The sequence below is a fragment of the Opisthocomus hoazin genome, chromosome 4, assembly GCF_030867145.1.
Source record: "Opisthocomus hoazin isolate bOpiHoa1 chromosome 4, bOpiHoa1.hap1, whole genome shotgun sequence".
NCBI classification, from domain to species: domain Eukaryota; kingdom Metazoa; phylum Chordata; class Aves; order Opisthocomiformes; family Opisthocomidae; genus Opisthocomus; species Opisthocomus hoazin.
The window spans coordinates 42066458-42080067 of record NC_134417.1 but is presented as its reverse complement, the minus strand read 5'-3'; the positions used below and the strand labels follow the sequence as shown (position 1 = coordinate 42080067).

Here is a 13610-nt window from a genome sequence, read left to right as displayed (position 1 = left end):
TCCACCTTGTACCGTTAACAATAAAATGGCTGGAAGAGTGTAACACAGCCAGCAGAAAGGACTGTGAGACTGACTGCCATTTCAGCTGAATCTCAAGAGTAACTTGGTAAAGCAGATAAGAGTTATGCCAGTACAGACCAGCACGAGAGGAGCATTAGACGCAGTTGTACAGGCAAAGTATAATGTCTTCTTCCTTTTTTTCATTCCACCCTACAAATATAATAAAAAAATGTGGAGGAAGACCTGTTTTCTCACGATTTTTGTTATTGACCATCAGGAAGAGTGATTCAGCATTTCATCATCAGTAAGAGAAGCACAAAGCCGCAGAAGTCAATACCGTTTTGAGCATGTGTTATTGAAAAGAAACTATAACTGAAAACAGCCCTCACAGCACAGTAATCCAAGTGCAACCACGCTGAAAAAAAGAACCAGGGATGTGTTCTTCTGTTAAATCCTGTGTTTACTAGGAAAAAAGAACCCAGGAATGAGGCTGGACATCTGCACCTACTTGAGCAGCGAGGTGCCATGCATCGGATCAGCCGAGAGCAGCCAGGCAAGAAACAAGTGGGGAGCAGGTGCTGACCCTACTCCGTGGGAGTCTCTGGGGTGCACCCCACACTCAACCATGTTCATTCCCTATCTGTCCAGCAGTCTCAGTAGCAAGGCAGGAGGATTTCGGTTCCCTGTCCTACAAGAAGTACACAAGTGAAATGTCTGAGCCTGGCTCAATGCAACCACCCACAGCTCCTCCAGCCTGCCTCTGTCTGGCTTGGAAGTGGCCACTTCAGGAATCTCTTCCCCTGAAAGTGTACTGTCAAGGCGCAGGTTTTTTCATCGACTTGATGAGCCGTTCCCTGAAGTGTTTCTTCCAGTTATAGCGTTTCACTGAATGAAGCCAGCAGCATGTACATGGCATTAACTACTCAAACTCAAACAACCAAGAGCTACATGAGTACTTTCAGATGCAGGATCCTTCTGACTAATACTCCTATCATGTCTGACTAATGAGGGCTGGTTAAAATGTCAAGAGTTATTTTGGAGTGTTTTACTACCTTGTTTCTTATTCACTCTCACAGTAGATGATAATGAACTGACATGTTGTTTACTCATTCCATTTCTACAGTCCTGTGGGGATAATAGAGTTGCTACAGCTTAACTGCTTCTGTGTAGTTTAGCAGGTCTTACAGGTGGCACTCAACTTTTACTCTGCCAGTGAAGGAGAGCAAGGTCAGACCCATGGCATCCTCACTGCCACACCCGCGGGTGTGCAAGAAGCCCTTTCTGCACCCTCTGAGCATTGGCCTAGGGAGGTGAAAGCAGCAGTCCCTGGGTGCAGGAGTGTGCTCAGTCCCTTCATGAATGCCTGGAGGTCCCTCTCACCCTCAAAATCCAGCCCACTACAGATGGTCTGGCTCCCCAGGGCAGCTCCAGAGCCTGGGTGCTCCCTCAGTGGCTCCCTCAGCTGTGCATGGCTCTCATGCCAAGCCCTTTCAAAATAGAAAAGGGATTTTGCTTGATGTTCGTGAGGCAGAGACATCACTGATGAGACTATGATACAACAGAGCATAATGCAATACATATCTAAAGGCAGCAATAGCCTAGGAAAGAGCCTGGGGGAGAAATGTCTAAAATGGAGAGGCTGTAAAGAAAATGCACGTGTAAATGTATATTAAAAAAAGTAGGCAAGGCAAAGAATGCTGTCAATATTTACTCTACTGCAGCTGACCTCTTCCGTCAATTATTTCAGGTCATTTGTTAAATGCATGGAAACTATTGATTTTGCCTAATTAAATCATTTCTGTGCATTTCACAGGGACAAACGCCAAGCACGGACTGCGCTGTAAGGCTTGTAAGATGAGCATCCACCACAAGTGTGCAGACAGTATTGGACAACAGCGTTGCATGGGCAAGCTGGTAAGTGAGCAGCTCAGGGCAGCAAGTGCAGTGGGAGGCACTGGCTTGTGAGGGAGGCACTTACTTAGTGTGCCTGATCCCCTGACTGGTATTTAGCTGATGCATTAACAGAACTGACGCCAGGTCACTTTACTGAGTGGGAAGACTAAAGCCATGTGGTGCCCTATTATCAATTTGGGCAACTGCTACGACTCAGAAACCTGAACAAAAATAAAACAAAAATCTGGTCTGCTTTGTGGAAGTGAAAATAGTTTTGTAATCCAAATTTAGCTAAATATCAGAATTAATTCCTTTGATTTAAACTGTGATTGCTGTAGTCTAAATCTCTCAAGGAATTCTATAAATTAGTCAAAATATTTCAATGACGTTTAACAAATGAAAAATCCTTCAAATCATATTTTATTGTTTTTTTCTGCTGTTAAGGCTCAAAGAAAAAACGTAATTCATCTTAAAAACAAAACCAAAGCATATTTCACAGAGAGACACTACAGAGTTTGAAGCAATCTTTCTGTGTGAGAGGCTGGGAGGAGACCTGCCCCTGTGTGGACACAGCATTTTAGTGGCTGGGTCACCTTCTGAGCAGCAAATGCTCTTTATTGACAAAGGCAGGACACAGTGTTTGAGACTATTCTAACCCAACTTGATAACTTTTATGGGAATATAGTTCTTTTTGTTACTTTTGGAAAAAGAGCTTGGAAAAACTACCATTTGGCATACGATAACTGAATACATATATTCATATTTCAGACGTTCTTAGATTTGTTGCAACCTGAAGGCACCTGAGACAAATATGAGCTAAAACCAGAATTTCACTGTGTTACATGACGAAAAAATGCAAGCATTGTCTTCAAAAGGTCTAGAAAACCCAACTTTCACTGGAAAGATCTTTTCTCCAGGAGCATTCCATGAAATCTATTGTTGTTTACACACCAGAGGCAAATTTTTATGCATCTAAACCATAATCATATCTCTAGTGTGAGGCATTCTGCTGCAGGAAGTTAGTCTGGTAAGAGCTGAATGACCTCATTGCAAGCCTTGGACAAGCCAAATATTAAATTGCGTGTGTTGTTTCATGAATTTCTTGATTCCAGCCTCAGCTCTTGTCGTCACCAGTTCAGAAAAGCAGAAAACTAGAGCAGGAAGTCATCCAGCAAAGTCATGGGAGTTTTATGAGCTCCTGTTGTGTCTGAATCTAGTTTGAGGGCAAACCAAAGCTGGGGAATCTGGAATTTATTCCTCTAAGAAACCAAATTTATCAATCACCTCTTTCCTTCTCAATCTATACTGTAGCTCATTAGTAAAAAAAGTAGCTGCCTACAGCTTTTTGATGTATACTGAACATAGGATACAGGAAACATGCACATCTCCATGAGGCTTTTCCACTTCTCACTGTGACTGGAAGTTCTCGCGGCCTGCAAAGATTAGAACTCTGAGAGATCATTTGTGAATCTCTAGTACCTTGTAGAGCATTTCCAAAGACTTAGATGTTAGCACTTTCATTTTTGGTACTCAGCCTTTGCCTGAGATAGTACATAGAGAAGTAACTTGAAACACCTTACATTCTAAGAAAGCGGTTTAGAGTGGTTGATGGCCATATTGCAGTATTCTTTAATGGTATAGCTTGAGTTATTATAGTGCATTTCTCTACAAATAGACATTGCAGGGACATCTGGTGATGACTTGGGGTTTTTTTTTGACGTTACAAGACAAAAAAGCAGGGGAAGCTGCAGTCGGTCAGCAGTAAACCTTAGAAAAAACTATAGAAAGGCTCTAAATTCCTTGGGTTTCACAAGCGCATATGTGGGAACACAAGGATTTGGAGTTAGTGCAGGGAAGGATAGTTGCATGTTTAGCAAATGCAAAACAATGTAAATTTACACTACATAAGAAGAAAGGGAGAGGGAAGCTTCCCAGAACCTCTAACGATGCAGCACTTCTGCTGCAATTAATTACTGCTGCTTTTGTGTAAGACAAAAGAAAAAGGGGAGCTAAAATGAGCTCCTCCTTCCACAGAAGTACGGGAAATCTTTTTTTTTTCCAGGAGATCAATCAAATAAATCTGTGATCTCTAAACCCCACAGTGACTCAACAACAGGAGGCAAATTTCCAGCCTCGCCACACTGTTACACCACTAGCAGAAGAGCTGAGGTTATTTCTACTACGTCAGTCATGGCAGCAATGCACTTCATTTCTTTTTTGCTTTCTCTCCCTCCAGCCAAAGGGGTTTCGACGGTACTACAGCTCACCACTACTCATTCATGAACAGTTTGGCTGCATCAAAGAAGTGATGCCTATTGGTAGGTTTTGATTGCTTTTCTGTTCAGTCTCCCTTTGGCAGTGCTCTGCAACAGACTTCCAGCCGTGGTATTTACCCTCAGCAGCCTTCCAGCTCCTTTCGGTGACTGAATGTCCTTCTGCCATCTCAGGAAAGGACCACTTCAAAGATACAAAGCTGGAAGAGGAGAGGGTGTGTTTATTGTGCATTTCACTCAAAACCCTATACATAAAACCTTTTAGGAATCACCCTTTTTATAATAATAACTACTTGATCTCAAGGTAGGAATTTAAAAGGGAGGAAACCCTGGAATACTGAGGTGAAGGTCTGAGCTGGGAAGAACAAGGTAGAAGACAGGGAGATCAAAACAGCAGGAGGCATTCAAAGCACTGTCTTGTCTTTTGAGGGACTTTGCTAGGTTCCTGTCCTTTTTCACCCACACTTCTTACTTTCATCATATTTTTCCTTATTGACCATGTCTGCATTTTTCCAAGTATTTAAAAGACCAGATTTTGCTCACTGTAATACCAAATTCCTGAAAAGAAACATTTTGAAACTGCAGTACATAAAATGAAAGCCAAAACTAGGCAGTCAGTTTAAAATTACTTGTCTGAGAACATTTACCTTGTTGTTCTCAGGAGTTTAAAATAAAGAAGTTAAATATATGGATTTCATATCAGTTTCTCTTTCAAATAACATCTGTCATTATTGTCAGAAGTAATAGAAACATTTTGAACAAGCTCTGGCTAAAAACTGAGGTGTGCTTTCCTCCCATCAAAATTCAAAATCCCATGTATTTTCTCAGTACTTTGGCCAAAATTTCCCTCCTTCTACACAGTGCTACATATGTACTGTATTCTAAGTGTCTACTGCCTTGTACTGCAAGGGAGGCTGAGTTCTAACAATACAGTATGTAGAAGAGGATTTGAACTGGATTTGCTCATGCCAGTTGAAGACATCCGTTTCTCTGCCATGGGAGATGACTTTGAGGCCAGCTATGAGGGAGAGTGGGATGAGAACTGAACAGACATACGCCAGTGGGAGCGGTGGCCTTTCTGACTACCCCTAAACTGAGCTGAGCAACCTGGAGCACATTCACAACAGCAGGTACCTACTCACACCTACCTCCAGACCCCATATAGCCCCACAGTGCGGATGTCAGTACCTTTCAAGGAAGATCCAGGCCATCCTGTTTATCCAAATTAGCCAAGTAGTAACACTGTGAGGGTAGATGGGTAAAGGTGATGGCCCACCCATACCACAAGGGTGCTCAGGCACAGTGCAGGGTTTTTACCTTCAAGCATTTACTGTTGAGGGTAATCCAAGTGGTCAGTGGTAAGAACAGGCAGCAAACATGGATCAAAGCCTCCTGGTATTTTATCTTCCTTACCTCAGTGTAGGCAGCATCAGTGGTGAATGGAGAAAGAGAATGGCAGGTGAAGAGAGACAAGGCAATGGCAGGGACCCAAAGAACCTGTAGGAGTGGAGGATGATCTTTACGGGAGCAGAGAGGCAGCAGAAAATCGCTGGCAAAAGCAAATTCCACTAAGTTCGTCAAACACTTTTTATCAGGGCAGTCTCTCAAGTGGTGTCTAAGCATACACTCCAACACGTTGGTAGAGGTAGGTGTTTCTCCAAGTGGAGCAGGAACATGGCCAGAAATATCTTCAAAGGACTGAGGCATGTTTTGCTTCTTCTGTTGCAGCCTGTGGAAATAAGGTTGACCCAGTGTATGAAACTCTTCGCTTTGGGACTTCCCTAGCTCAGAAAACCAAAAAGGGCAGTTCAGGAAGTGGGTCTGACTCTCCCAACAGAAACTCTGTAAGTATCCCACATCTTTCTTCCATTTTCTTTGTGGGGGAGCAACAGATATTCATTCACTGGAGTTTGTTTCAGAGTTCACAAAACTTGTATTTCAAACTTAAAAAAAACCCCTCACTCGCAGCTTCCAAAAAGAGACCAGAAAACATGTTATTCTTGCAGACATGGGGTTTAAGTATCTTTTATATGACTCTTGAGAAAAAGAGAAAAATACAAATTAATCTTCTTTTATCAGATTGGAAAAGGAAATTATGTTGAGTTTCCATATCTGTGTATAAGTGGAAAAGAGATATTAAACTGTCTTGCTGGAGTCATCCTGCCTGGTGGTGGTGGGCATTTATATTTCATACAAGTGATAGCAATGGGTTTGAGTCCTCAGGGCTTAAATTCAGAAGTAAAAGTTCCACAGTACGAGCCTAGCCAAAATCAAGCCACTGCTACTGCAACGAGGCAATAAACAGGCACCTCTACCCCTGCCCAGTGTAGACTCAGGAGGAGAGCATCACAGATTTGGGATCATCTCTCCAAACCCCAAATAAAGGCAGTTGTGCTCAGCTTGTTGTATCCAGACAGGAAGATTTTCACCTTCGTGTTAATCCTTGTTGTTCACTCTCTCCTGTCATAAAAGTCACTTTCTTCAGGATCATGACATAAGCGCTGGAGAAGGACAAGGGAAACAACAGTTCCCTTAGACCTGCCTTTGCTAAATCCATACCTAATTCAACAGTAACATCAATTTCTTCCTCAAGCAATGGTTATTTCAACAGTATTGGGACTCATGAGATCAGAAGCTAAATTATGGTGTTGAAAGAAAGTTTCATACCATCTCCCCTCTCATAAATGGGGACTTAAGCCTATGCTTGGGGCTCTCTTTTTTCCCAAGAGATCCTCCCCACTCCGCCACCTCGGGGGGAAAAAACAAAAATCATACCTGAATACACTGGAGGCTAAAGCTGATTGTCCTTTCTAAAACTCAGGCAGACATTATCTGACAAGCTCTCCTGCACTGACCTTGGAACAAAAATCACCAGGCACAGAGACATGAGGAGACCTGGTCTCCAGACCTCAGAGGAAATATTTACATGTTTAATTTAAAGTTGTGTTAAAATCTGTTTATGTTTGATACAACATTTCCCTGGCACTCTAAATCTGTGCTCACTCATGTGGCTGAACTGTAACCTCAGGTGGTACGAGTGGCCTTTAAACAGACATTCATTTGTCTTAGATGGGAAAGAAGACAGACAAACTTAAACAAAAAGTAAGCTAAATCTGAAAGGGAGTTATTAAAGGGCATGTCCTCTATCCACCCTTGTTTGTACCTTGAAAGGAATTTGGTAATTTCCATTCTTTTTTGAAACCCAAAGTGACTCTACCACCTGACGCATTGTAATTACAGATCTTTCTTTCAATTATTTAATTTACTTTGAGACAGAAGTTCTACAAATGTAATTATTGCTTTCTAAATCAATAAAGCATTATGTTGAATTATGAATGACAATTCAAGAATAGAAATCATGAGTGCTGTGTCAGCTTGCCCTAGGGAGCTGATAATAACTAGGTGGGGTGTGGGTGTAGAATGAGGAACACAAGTTCATTATGGGAATTTCTCCAGGGTATGGAGGCTGAGAGAGAATATGAAATGTATCAGTATACAGAAAATAGAAAACATTCTAGAACTGAATAAACAGACATGTGAAACCATAACTTCTGGTAGTGCAAGCCTGTGGATTCGGATAGGGATAAAAACCAGGGGCAGACAGAACCCTGATCCAAAAGATGGGGTTATGGAGCTTTACAACTGTGAGCCAGGAGCGGGCACTGACCACTGATCAGAGCAGGGATGTGACACAGAGCCCGCAGAGCCCAGGTAAAAATGTATCAGAGCATGTGAGCTAGCAGCACAAGTGCAATTAATGATGCATGGGGACTAAGATCTTTCCCCAGTAGTCCTCACTTCTATGCTGCTCTGCTTCTCTCAAAGAAGAAGCAGAAATGCAGCTCACAGCAGCACTGAGGCTTTGCGGCGGGTCTGTGCCTGAGCCCCGGGAGCTGGGGAGTTCTTCAGGGTTCTGCCCTGTGTTATAACAAGGGTCACCAGGGACATGGTGGCACCTGGGATCCCACTGCACCTCACAGGTGGTATCCAAGCAGTCAAAGGTCTTGCTCTGTGTCAGAGCAGCATAGCTCATCCTACTGAAGGTAGTCAAGAGCAAAGGCGACTAGCCTAGGAGCCATGCCCTGCCTCTACAGCCATGAAGCTTCCAGGACAGCAACTCATGTCTCTGCACAGAGTAGAGATAACCCTCTTGCTCTGAACTAGCCAAGATATTTTTAACAGGACTGAGCAGTGTGGACGCACCCGCTGTGATTTTTCAGCCCAGATTCTGCATTTCCCATAAAAGAAAGTGGCCATATGCTCCAGATTTACTACCTACTTTTTCCTTCAAAAATGTGCTTCGGCAACCCACATTTATACAGAAAGTCACCTGAGGTGATGTAAATGTGATTCCAGCTCTTGTTAGTTTTTGTGGATCAGCTCTCCTCAGAAACGGCTTTGTACCTCTATCATTTCTATTAGACCATTTGTCCTATATCTCTTGACTGAAAAAACGTTAAAGGTAACCGAGGTTACTTTGGGAGGTTTTGTATGAGGTATATACTAAAGAGACAGTCACTGTACATCCCATATGCAGTACTACCCACCAATATATGAAGCTAATCAGCAGTTACGAAGCTACTCTATGAAGGCTGAGGAACATGCCACAGCAGTGAGCTGAAAAATAGCTGGGACTTACTATTTCAACAGAGCCAGTCTTTTTTTTCCCCACCCTGCGAGTAGAAAACCCTAGATATACTCTACACTGACTCTGTTTTAGCATTGCTATTGCAGTGCCTTCTCATCCAAGGGGTGACCCATTTGTGCAAGATGCAAGACAAACATGACCTGCTGCAAAAGGCTAGCCTAAAACCAAGGCATAATAGAGCAGTAAAGCAGAAGGCTCTCAAAATAGTAAGGGAAACAAGATAACCACAAGATGCCTGTAGCATAAACCTACTTTTCACCTCTTTGTTCATTAGTATCCTTGGGTGGAGAAGTAGCTGGGAAAGTACAAACAGGGGGACTAAAATTGTCAAAGTACTTTCTAAAAAAAGCTGTGTTGTCAACACTAGTAAAAGGAAAAAAACATATAAAAACCTGTAAAGCAGTTCAGATTTTGTGCTCCCTCAACAAGGGCAGTGAACGTTCCTCATTTTGCTTTTCTTCCTGTAATGCAGGCAAAGGTCTGCAAAACAATGGACAGAGCTATGTGTAAAGTATAATTCTAGAGTGTCGTGGAATAATTAGGTTAAATCCTTCCATGTGTCTTAAAATTCTGCTAACAAAAAAATAAATAAATCTTAAGAGCATTTAGGAATTTACAGTTTTTCAGATTAGAGACAGCATGTGATGAAACTTCAATGTTTGGGGGTTTTATGGTTATAAAAAACGTTTTACCCAAAAGAAGTGGAGAGTTCAGAAACTGAAGCTCCGTAAGGTCAGATTCAGACAGAGTTGTTTGGAGCAGCTCCTGGTTCCTGTTGGGCTATACACGGGGAAGCCAGCTATCCAGCCAAGGAATCCAGTGCCTTACGCAGAGTATACTTCTGAGGCTTGGGATTATGTTGTCCCACGTTTTCCTACATCCTAGAACAATGGGTCCCTAATCATGACTGATATTAATATGATACAAATAAGAAATCATAGTAATTCTAATAACAACATTTGGGTTTCATTTTTCCCTAACCATACCAGCCAGATGACAGTTTAAAAAGAAAGTGAGGGCAGATATTTAAAGACTGACTTCACCAACTCCATCATGCTCCAGCTCCTGCTTTCACAGCATGTTAACAGCATTAAAATCACCCTTACACTGTAGTTATTTTACTGAATAGTGTGTTCAGGGTTAATAAATTAGTAGTCAATACTTTCAATTAATGTCCAGTCTGCTTGGTAGACACCTATTTAGTATACCTGCAGGATCTACAAATTCCCCCAAGCCCCTTCTTATTTTGTACAGAGAACCACATTGTCTAACATAATCCTTTGTTCCTTAACTTTTACTTGACTTTATACTGCAGAAATCTCTTGTACTTCAGACTAGAAACTTGGTCTGGTGTTCCTTCTGGGCTTTCACTGCTCTCTGTGAAGCAGGTATTTGTTGTGCATCACCAGATACGATGTTTTCTGCAATCCCATTAGGCTGACTAGCTCTGCTCTGGTAGCACCCGGGTACCTCAAAGAACCTCAAAGGTTCTTGTGTGGTCTTAGCTCACCTCGTCACTCACTTTTTCTGGCTTATCCCATCTCATTTCCTCTTTCTGTCCCTGCAGACAGCTGACCTGGCAGAAGTTCCTGAGGAAGGCGATAGCTCTGCAGGCACCCTTGACCTGAGCAGGAAACGCAGCAACAGCGGTGAGTGCTGCAGGCCAGGACGGCATCTTCAGATATGTAGTACTGTGTTCAATCTGTTTCAGTGGGCTTTTATGGCACATCCATGTTTTAGCAGCATTCTGATTTTAAAAGAGGGAGGCGAGTGGGGCGTGTAGTTGGTGCAAGAATTTGGGGAATGCTCTTTGCCATTCAGATGAAATCCAAGCCACCGTTTTCTTCATTTGTTGTGTCTGGATCTGACACCTTATCGCTTACGCTTCATGAACAAGACCGTAGACTACTCACTTAACATGCTTCAGTTCCACATTTGCAGAGTGGAACAAAAATAGTACTTCCTTTCTCTTCCACATGTTTGACTTGTTTACATGTCTCTATATACTATAATCTCTTTGGGACAGAAAATGAATCATATAATATTCATATGTCTGTAAAATATCTAACACAATCAGTCCTGATTATAATTGCAGCTTCTCAGTACAAGTATAATTTGTGCTCAGTAATATTAAATAGTCCCATTCTTTTGTCTGCTTGCAGTACAACAGTAAGGCTTTTACCGCAGTGGTATGATGGGATTTTGAGACCGTTATACCAATCAAGAGCTTAGTAATGAAATCTCAGCCACTGAGGGATGGGTTTTGGGACCATATTCTTGAATTCAGTCATGGTGAGAGAAACAATAAGCACAAAGGGTTTGGGAGCACTAACCAAAACTTCAGGCTCAAACCATCAAAGCAACTTCTCTAACAGCACCTGAAGGCTTGTTTGCTGAATCTCACAAAATATACACTACAAAAAAACCCCACAGTGAGCATTGTTTTCTTCTGTTAGACCCCCAGTGCTCTTTATATGCTGCTAGCCATTCATGTAGGTGAAATGCCAGCTTCAGCTGTCCATTCTGATTTTCTGCTACCTCCTTATTCCTTTCCTCCTCTCCTGGTCCTATCACTTCTCACTGTGTTCAGTCATTTCCTCCCTCTCATTTTGTGAACATCACATCTATGTTGTCTGCTTTCTTCTGACAATTTATTTAGGTTTTCTGTCTTGCTATGTGAGTTGGCCTGACCTGATTAGCAATGAAGAATTCAGTCTGTATCACATTGTTTAATCCTGCCTACCTGAGATTAATTTGGCCCTATTTGAGTTTTCAGATAACTTTTTATTTCATTGTTGATCAGTAGTTTCATTTCTGAAACCCAGAGAAACTTTTCTTCTCTGAGATCTGCATTCACTGAATGCACTGAGAGGCACTGAAGGAACTTACTCAAAGAGATTAGTTTAAAAACTCAGCATGTGTCAAACCTCCAAATAACTTCCGCAGCACATTAACGATTCCTTTGATCAGGACTGGCTTTTTTACAATCCATCCTTCAGAGGTTCAGGGTATAAATTATGCATCAGTCACTCCAAAAATTTCCCCTTGGTGGATTTTTAATAAACTGCCCGCAATGTTTCACAAACTGTGGAAATGCTAAAATCCTTTTCAGACTGTAGAAATACCTGGTTGGTGTTTTTTTTTTTTTTTTGTCTGCTGCTGTTAGGGCAAAAAAATATGAAAATAAATGGATTTTTGTTGTGTGGAGATGTGACTACGTACCTCTATGGCCTTCAGATTCAAGTGCCTGCCAGTAATATCCAGGGACCATGAGCTACACCGAGATCATAAATTTAACAAAGTAGATTCAAAATTTTTTTACAAGGTCATTCACGATTCCTTTTTACTCAGCTGTCCACTGCCCCTTTAGCAGGCAGTTACGCATTAATGCCTTAATGAATCAGGTCCACTCCAGTTCTTTTCTTCTTTTTCCACTAAATAACTGTCTTCTGCAAATAAGATTTTAGGAAAAAATATGTTTGAGACTCTTTGCTTAAAGGGAAACAGGAGAAAAGACACAACCTGCAGAAGGGTGAAAGGACCCAGCACATGTGAGGCCTTGTAATTGCTCCTATAGACTCCTACAACAACAACTTCAAGGGACGATTATTTCGTTCAAGCCCTGGCATACATACTATGAAGCAAAGGTTCCTAGTTTGCAACTGTGAGATGGTATACCTAATTTCCAGCCCTTCAGCTTCCTCTAAGCCAGTTATACTCCTTCAGTGCTGTGAATTGCCATCCGTAACAGAAGCCCCGCAAACCAAAATGTACTCTAAGTGACATGTATGAACCTGTTATCAACAGCAATTTGAGCACTTTTCCCTCGAGTCAAATATGGGATGTCCTCCCTGCAAACCCAGGTTTGGTGAGCACTTCTCAGCAAACACAAGGATACAGTCCAGCTCCCTCCCCACCTGCTGGGTCAGGTCCCCTGCTCACGAGGCTGTACATTAGTAACTCACTTTTATTTTCTATCACCAAGCAGAAATTACTCCAAACATGATGCTGACATACTTCCACTTCTTCTGGCGAATGACTTTCTGCAAGTGCAAAATGCTTCTGGTTACCCAATGCATTATTCACTAGAACTTTTTATATTCACCTCCCCAGCTCCTTTTCCTCTGGACACAAAAGACAAAGCATAATAATTTGAGTAGGACTCAAACACTGCCAGAATGTAACAGCAGTATTTTACACCCCCTTACACAGATGTCATATACATATATATATATATATATATATATATATATATATATATATATGTATGTATATACCCCTATACTAGAAGATACAGGACATTAATCTTATTTCTAAACTTTTCATTCTGGTACTTGTGACAGTTTGCATAGTCAGATTCCCTCTACAACAGGACTTGATGAGGAGCACAGTGAAGCCCCAAAGTCAGCTGCAGTCAGGCCACCTGGAAGCAGCTTGGGGCATTTTCAGGTTAAATGCTGCAGATATCACCTCACATGTTGTCTTCACATTCACACATTGGATTTTGACTACAATATCATCTTCATTTTATCAGAGAACATGTGCTTGTGTGTGCTTGTGGATGCATGTCACTTTGCACAAAATCTCATGCATGCAATGGCTGCCATTTTAACTATCTTCTCTCTGTTACAAGAATATCATATCTTTTCAGTGTCTAAGTACAACTCTCTGCTATGAAGGAACCTTGCTATTTCTCTCATAAAACTTCTTCAAAGACTGTTTGGTTGTCATTTACAATGTAGAATAGCCACAGAAATATGTGTTAATGGAAGAAAGGGTGAGCATGTGAAACAGCA

At 41.8% G+C, this 13610-nt stretch overlaps 1 protein-coding gene across 3 annotated transcripts in view; it reads left to right on the top strand.

The window, feature by feature from the left end:
* Positions 1-13610, top strand: part of STAC (SH3 and cysteine rich domain) — a 118155-nt gene that overhangs the window by 42722 nt on the left and 61823 nt on the right. For all 3 annotated transcript variants that reach the window (XR_012763578.1, XR_012763577.1, XM_009933668.2), the window contains exons 3-6: positions 1814-1914; positions 4130-4211; positions 5895-6010; positions 10382-10463. Coding sequence is in view for 1 of the 3 variants with exons in the window: in XM_009933668.2 (XP_009931970.1) it covers positions 1814-1914; positions 4130-4211; positions 5895-6010; positions 10382-10463 (381 nt within the window). In the remaining 2 variants the exon portion in view is untranslated. The remainder of the gene's footprint in view (positions 1-1813; positions 1915-4129; positions 4212-5894; positions 6011-10381; positions 10464-13610) is intronic.